The 7,534-nt window shown below is 58.1% G+C and overlaps 1 protein-coding gene across 1 annotated transcript; it reads right to left on the bottom strand.

Annotated features, from left to right (window-relative positions):
• Positions 1–1,719: 1,719 nt before the first annotated feature.
• On the bottom strand, positions 1,720–7,313 carry LOC137311625 (zinc finger protein 497-like). Its single transcript, XM_067978729.1, has 2 exons — positions 7,280–7,313; positions 1,720–2,826 (listed from the first exon to the last, which is right to left on the bottom strand). The coding sequence occupies exon 2, from the start codon at positions 2,806–2,808 to the stop codon at positions 1,804–1,806; it is 1,005 nt and encodes a 334-aa protein (XP_067834830.1). The 5' UTR covers positions 2,809–2,826; positions 7,280–7,313; the 3' UTR covers positions 1,720–1,803.
• Positions 7,314–7,534: the final 221 nt, after the last annotated feature.

Raw genomic sequence — 7,534 nt, 5'->3', positions numbered from 1 at the left:
TGGAGGAGCACAGAGATCTCGGAGGGTTGTAGGGCTGGAGGAGGTTACAGAGATAGGGAGGGGGGGGCGAGGGCCATGGAGGGATTTGAACAGGAGGATGAGAATTGTAGGGGCTGGAGGAGGTTACAGAGATAGGGAGGGGGGGGCGAGGGTCATGGAGGGATTTGAACAGGAGGATGAGAATTGTCGGGGCTGGAGGAGGTTACAGAGAAAGGGAGGGGGGGGGGCGAGGGCCATGGAGGGATTTGACCAGGAGGATGAGAATTGTAGGGGCTGGAGGAAGTTACAGAGATAGGGAGGGAGGGGGGGGGGGGGGACGAGGGCCATGGAGGGATTTGAACAGGAGGATGAGAATTGTAGGGGCTGGAGGAAGTTACAGAGATAGGGAGGGAGGGGGGGGGGGGACGAGGGCCATGGAGGGATTTGAACAGGAGGATGAGAATTGTCGGGGCTGGAGGAGGTTACAGAGATAGGGAGGGGGGCGAGGGCCATGGAGGGATTTGAACAGGAGGATGAGAATTGTAGGGGCTGGAGGAGGTTACAGAGATAGGGAGGGGGGGGCGAGGGCCATGGAGGGATTTGAACAGGAGGATGAGAATTGTAGGGGCTGGAGGAGGTTACAGAGATAGGGAGGGGGGGCGAGGGCCATGGAGGGATTTGAACAGGAGGATGTGAATTGTAGGGGCTGGAGGAGGTTACAGAGATAGGGAGGGGGGGCGAGGGCCATGGAGGGATTTGAACAGGAGGATGAGAATTGTAGGGGCTGGAGGAGGTTACAGAGATAGGGAGGGGGGGCGAGGGCCATGGAGGGATTTGAACAGGAGGATGAGAATTGTAGGGGCTGGAGGAAGTTACAGAGATAGGGAGGGGGGGCGAGGGCCATGGAGGGATTTGAACAGGAGGATGAGAATTGTAGGGGCTGGAGGAGGTTACAGAGATAGGGAGGGGGGCGAGGGCCATGGAGGGATTTGAACAGGAGGATGAGAATTGTCGGGGCTGGAGGAGGTTACAGAGATAGGGAGGGGGGGGGCGAGGGCCATGGAGGGATTTGAACAGGAGGATGAGAATTGTAGGGGCTGGAGGAGGTTACAGAGATAGGGAGGGGGGGCGAGGGCCATGGAGGGATTCGAACAGGAGGATGAGAATTGTAGGGGCTGGAGGAGGTTACAGAGATAGGGAGGGGGGGCGAGGGCCATGGAGGGGTTTGAACAGGAGGATGAGAATTGTAGGGGCTGGAGGAGGTTACAGAGATAGGGAATGGGGGGGCGAGGGCCATGGAGGGATTTGAACAGGAGGATGAGAATTGTAGGGGCTGGAGGAGGTTACAGAGATAGGGAGGGGGAGGCGAGGGCCATGGAGGGATTCGAACAGGAGGATGAGAATTGTAGGGGCTGGAGGAGGTTACAGAGATAGGGAGGGGGGGCGAGGGCCATGGAGGGGTTTGAACAGGAGGATGAGAATTGTAGGGGCTGGAGGAGGTTACAGAGATAGGGAGGGGGGGCGAGGGCCATGGAGGGATTCGAACAGGTGGACGGAGAATTGGTGCGGTCGTGCGCGGTACCTGTTTGTGACTGCGCTGTACATTTTTTTTTTTGTTTGCTTGTGTGGGGGAACGATTTGTAAATTAACGTTGAGGGACCTGGGGGCTGGGCTACACTCAATCACCCCCCTCCGAACCCCAGGCCTCACTCAGTCACATCCCCGTCTGCCGAGGCGGAGGAACTCCCCAAACCCCTTCCTCTCCCCCCAGGTGCAGGGGTGGAGGCCAGACTCCTCGCCAGTGGTTGGGGGGGGGGGGGGGGGTCAGGCCCGCGTGCCGTGCGTCCGCCGATGGATGGCCAGGTTGGACGAGCGGGCGAAGCACTTGCCACAGTCCCGGCAGGCGAAGGGCCTCTCCTTGCCGTGGGTGAGCCGGTGGGCGGCCAGGTTGGACGAGCGGCTAAACTCCCTGCCGCAGTCCCGGCAGGCGAAGGGCCGCTCCCCGGTGTGGACGCGCCGGTGCAGGGCCAGGGCGGAGGAGCGGCTGAACTCCCTGCCGCAGTCCCGGCAGCCGAAGGGCCGCTCCCCGGCGTGGGAGCGCCGGTGCAGGGCCAGGGCCGAGGAGCAGCCAAAGTTCTTGCCGCAGGCCTGGCAGTCGAAGGGCGTCTCCCCGGCGCGGGCGTGCCGGTGGCGGCGGAGCCGGGACAGGTGGGGGAAGCCGGCGCCGCAGTCGTCGCAGCGGAAGGGCCGCTCGGCCGAGTGGTGGTCGAGCCGGTGACGGGCCAGGCTGGGCGCCCAGCGGAAGCTCTTGCCGCAGTCGGGGCAGGGGAAAGGCTTCTCGCCGGTGTGGGAGCGCTGGTGCCGGGTCAGCTCGGCCCGCCGGCTGAACGGCTGCCCGCAGTCGGGGCAGGGCAGGGGCCCTTCCACCGCGTGGAGCCGCCGGTGCCAATTCAGCCCGCCCCGCTGGCTGTACCTCTGCCCGCACTCCGGGCAGGGGAAGGGCTTCTCCCCGGTGTGGGAGCGCCGGTGGACGGTCAGCACCGACGGGCGGCCGAACTCCCGGCCGCAGTCCGGGCACCGGTAGCTCTTGGTGCCGGCGTGCGAGCGCCGGTGGCAGCTGAGGTCCGCCCAGCGGGCAAAGCGCTCCCCGCAGTCCGGGCACTCGAGGGACTCTTTGCCGTGGTGCTCCCGCTGGTGCAGTCCCAGCCGGGCGAAGGACTCGAAACTCTGGCCGCACTGCGAACAGATGAAGCTCTTCTGTCCCCCCGGGGCGTTCGGTCCCTCTTCCGCCCCCTCGGCGCCGGTCGCCGGCCGTCGGGAATCCTCCATTGGGGCCGTCGCTCCCTCCTGGAGAGAAAAGAAAGAGGAAAGGGCTCTCATTCCTACGTCGAGCTTTATCACCGCCTCAGGACGCCTCAAAGCGCTTCACCGTCAATAAAGTACATTTCGAAGCGCGGTCGGTCGCTGTTGTAACGTAGGGAAACGCTCTGCAGCCAATTTGCGCACAGCGCGATCCCACAAACTGCAACGAGATCGGCAAATCAGCTTCAACGTTAATAAGTGTGAGGCGGCGCGAAGAATAAGGCGGCCACATGCTCCTTGGATGTTAAGAGTCTAAACGGGGTACAGGAGCAGACGGATTGGGGAAAGGGGGGGGGGCGCACAGATACATTAAAAGTAGCGACGCAGGATAACGTGGACAGAAGAAAGGGAAACCAAGCACTGGGGTTCATTTCTAGTGGGATAGAATTGAAAAGCAGAGAAGTTAGAATCTTACTGCACAGAAGGAGGCCATTCGGCCCGTCGTGCTGTGCCGGCTCTTTGAAAGAGCTACCGATTCAGTCACACACCCCAGCTCCACCCTATCAAAGGCCTTGACATCCTTCCGAAAGTGTGGTGCCCAGAATTGTACCCAATACTTGTATAGAACCTTGGTTAGACCACACTTGGAACACTGTGTACAGTTCTGGTCTCCATATACCTTGGTTAGACCACACTAGGAGCACTGTGCACAGTTCTGGTCTCCATATACCTTGGTTAGACCCACACTCGGAGCACTGTGCACAGTTCTGGTCTCCATATACCTTGGTTAGACCACACTTGGAACACTGTGTACAGTTCTGGTCTCCATATACCTTGTTTAGACCACACTTGGAGCACTGTGCACAGTTCTGGTCTCCATATACCTTGTTTAGACCACACTTGGAGCACTGTGCACAGTTCTGGTCTCCATATACCTTGGTTAGACCACACTTGGAGCACTGTGCACAGTTCCGGTCTCCATATACCTTGGTTAGACCACACTCGGAGCACTGTGCACAGTTCTGGTCTCCATATACCTTGGTTAGACCACACTTGGAGCACTGTGTACAGTTCTGGTCTCCATATACCTGGGTTAGACCACACTTGGAGCACTGTGCACAGTTCTGGTCTCCATATACCTTGGTTAGACCACACTTGGAGCACTGTGTACAGTTCTGGTCTCCATATACCTTGGTTAGACCACACTTGGAGCACTGTGTACAGTTCCGGTCTCCATATACCTTGGTTAGACCACACTTGGAGCACTGTGTTACAGTTCTGGTCTCCATATCCCTTGGTTAGACCACACTTGGAGCACTGTGTACAGTTCTGGTCTCCATATACCTTGGTTAGACCACACTTGGAACACTGTGCACAGTTCTGGTCTCCATATACCTTGGTTAGACCACACCTGGAGCACTGTGTACAGTTCTGGTCTCCATATACCTGGGTTAGACCACACTTGGAGCACTGTGCACAGTTCTGGTCTCCATATACCTTGGTTAGACCACACTTGGAGCACTGTGTACAGTTCTGGTCTCCATATACCTTGGTTAGACCAGACTTGAACACTGTGCACAGTTCTGGTCTCCATATACCTTGGTTAGACCACACTTGGAGCACTGTGTACAGTTTCTGGTCTCCATATACCTTGGTTAGACCACACTTGGAGCACTGTGCACAGTTCTGGTCTCCATATACCTTGGTTAGACCACACTTGGAGCACTGTGTACAGTTCTGGTCTCCATATACCTTGGTTAGACCACACTTGGAGCACTGTGTACAGTTCCGGTCTCCATATACCTTGGTTAGACCACACTTGGAGCACTGTGTTACAGTTCTGGTCTCCATATCCCTTGGTTAGACCACACTTGGAGCACTGTGTACAGTTCTGGTCTCCATATACCTTGGTTAGACCACACTTGGAACACTGTGCACAGTTCTGGTCTCCATATACCTTGGTTAGACCACACTTGGAGCACTGTGTACAGTTCTGGTCTCCATATACCTTGGTTAGACCACACTTGGAGCACTGTGCACAGTTCTGGTCTCCATATACCTTGGTTAGACCACACTTGGAGCACTGTGTACAGTTCTGGTCTCCATATACCTTGGTTAGACCACACTTGGAGCACTGTGTACAGTTCCGGTCTCCATATACCTTGGTTAGACCACACTTGGAACACTGTGCACAGTTCTGGTCTCCATATACCTTGGTTAGACCACACTTGGAGCACTGTGCACAGTTCCGGTCTCCATATACCTTGTTTAGACCACACTTGGAGCACTGTGCACAGTTCTGGTCTCCATATACCTTGGTTAGACCACACTTGGAGCACTGTGCACAGTTCTGGTCTCCATATACCTTGTTTAGACCACACTTGGAGCACTGTGCACAGTTCTGGTCTCCATATACCTTGGTTAGACCACACTTGGAGCACTGTGCACAGTTCCGGTCTCCATATACCTTGGTTAGACCACACTTGGAGCACTGTGCACAGTTCTGGTCTCCATATACCTTGGTTAGACCACACTTGAGCACTGTGCACAGTTCGGTCTCCATATACCTTGGTTAGACCACACTTGGAGCACTGTGCACAGTTCCGGTCTCCATATACCTTGGTTAGACCACACTTGGAGCACTGTGTACAGTTCTGGTCTCCATATATCTTGTTTAGACCACACTTGGAGCACTGTGTACAGTTCTGGTCTCCATATACCTTGGTTAGACCACACTTGGAGCAATGTGTACAGTTCTGGTCTCCATATACCTTGTTTAGACCACACTTGGAGCACTGTGTACAGTTCTGGTCTCCATATACCTTGGTTAGACCACACTTGAGCACTGTGCACAGTTCTGGTCTCCATATACCTGGGTTAGACCACACTTGGAGCACTGTGCACAGTTCTGGTCTCCATATTATAAAATGGATATAGAGACACTGGAGAAGGTGCAGAAACTGGGATGATACCAGAACTGTGAGGTTACAAACTATCAGGAAAGGCGGAATAGCCTGGGGCTCTTTTCTCCAGAAAAGAGAAGACTGAGGGGTGACCTGATCGAGGTCTTTAAGATTATGAAAGGGTTCGATAGGATAGACGTAGAGAAGATGTTTCCACTTGTGGGGGAGACCAGAACTGGGGGCCATAAATATAAGATAGTCAGTAATAAATCCAATCGGGAATTCAGGAGAAACTTCTTTCCCCAGAGAGTGGTGAGAATGTGGAACTCACTCCCACAAGGAGTAGTTGAGGTGAACAGTGGAGATGGATTTAAGGGGAAGCTGGATAAACACATGAGGGAGAAAGGAATAGAAGGATAGGGGGATAGGGTGAGATGGAGGAGGGAGGGAGGAGGCTCGTGTGGAGCGTAAACACCGGGATAGACCAGTTGGGCCGAATGGCCTGTTTTCTGTGCTGTAAAATTCTATGTAATTCACTGAGATGAATGACCAGATAATCTGCCTCAAGCTTCACTCCCTCCCCCTCCCTCAGACCCTCACTCCCCCCACCCCTCATACCCTCACTCCCCTCCACCCCTCACTCCCCCCATCCCCTCCCCTCAGACCCTCACTCCCCCCATCCCCTCCCCTCAGACCCTCACTCCCCCCCTCCCCTCCCCCCCCCCTCCCCTCCCCCCCCCCCTCCCCTCCCCTCCCCTCCCCCCCCCCTCCCCCCAGACCCTCACTCCCCCCCCTCCCCTCCCCCCAGACCCTCACTCCCCCCAGACCCTCCCCCCAGACCCTCACTCCCCCCAGACCCTCACTCCCCCCTCCCCTCCCCCCAGACCCTCACTCCCCCCTCCCTCCCCCAGACCCTCACTCCCCCCCTCCCCTCCCCCCAGACCCTCACTCCCCCAGACCCTCACTCCCCCCCTCCCCTCCCCCAGACCCTCACTCCCCCCCTCCCCTCCCCCCCCCTCCCCTCCCCCCCCCCTCCCCCCCCTCCCCTCCCCCCCCTCCCCTCCCCCCAGACCCTCCCTCCCCCCCTCCCTCCCCCCAGACCCTCACTCCCCCCCTCCCCTCCCCCCAGACCCTCACTCCCCCCAGACCTCACTCCCCCCCCTCCCCTCCCCCAGACCCTCACTCCCCCCCTCCCCTCCCCCCAGACCCTCACTCCCCCCCTCCCCTCCCCCCAGACCCTCACTCCCCCCTCCCCTCCCCCCAGACCCTCACTCCCCCCTCCCCTCCCCCCAGACCCTCACTCCCCCCCTCCCCTCCCCCCAGACCCTCACTCCCCCCCCTCCCTCAGACTCTCACTCCCCCCTCTCCCTCTCCCCAGACCCTCACTCCCTCTCCCTCCCCCAGACCCTCACTCTCCCTCTCCCTCCCCCCAGACCCTCACTCCCCCCAGACCCTCACTCCCCCTCTCCCTCCCCTCAGACCCTCACTCCCCCTCTCCCTCCCCTCAGACCCTCACTCCCCCTCTCCCTCCCCTCGACCCTCACTCCCCCTCTCCCTCCCCCAGACCCTCACTCCCAGCCCCAGGCTTCACTCACCAGGTCTGGGCCTCTCCGCCCCCGAGGGTTTGATCCTGATTATTTATTATTAATTTATTATTATTATTATTGATTTCCCGCCGCCCTTCAATTAATTGTTTTTATTTTTAAAAACCCTCCTCAAAATGGCGCCGCTTCCGTCCGCTCCGTTTTTTTGAATTCCCAACCGCCGGCCGCGCGGAGCTGCGCAGGCGCAGGCTCGCTCTGTGGGCGGGGCCTCCGGCAGAGGGAGGGCGGGGCGTGTGTGGAGCGTGC

The sequence above is a fragment of the Heptranchias perlo genome, unplaced genomic scaffold (genome assembly GCF_035084215.1).
Source record: "Heptranchias perlo isolate sHepPer1 unplaced genomic scaffold, sHepPer1.hap1 HAP1_SCAFFOLD_374, whole genome shotgun sequence".
Taxonomy (NCBI): domain Eukaryota; kingdom Metazoa; phylum Chordata; class Chondrichthyes; order Hexanchiformes; family Hexanchidae; genus Heptranchias; species Heptranchias perlo.
The sequence above is the reverse complement of the archived record's forward strand: the minus strand, read 5'-3'. Positions and strand labels throughout refer to the sequence as shown.

Bases quoted from the DNA above. Each gene is read 5' to 3' on its own strand.
- LOC137311625 (XM_067978729.1), bottom strand. From the start codon at position 2,808: ATGGAGGATTCCCGACGGCCGGCGACCGGCGCCGAGGGGGCGGAAGAG.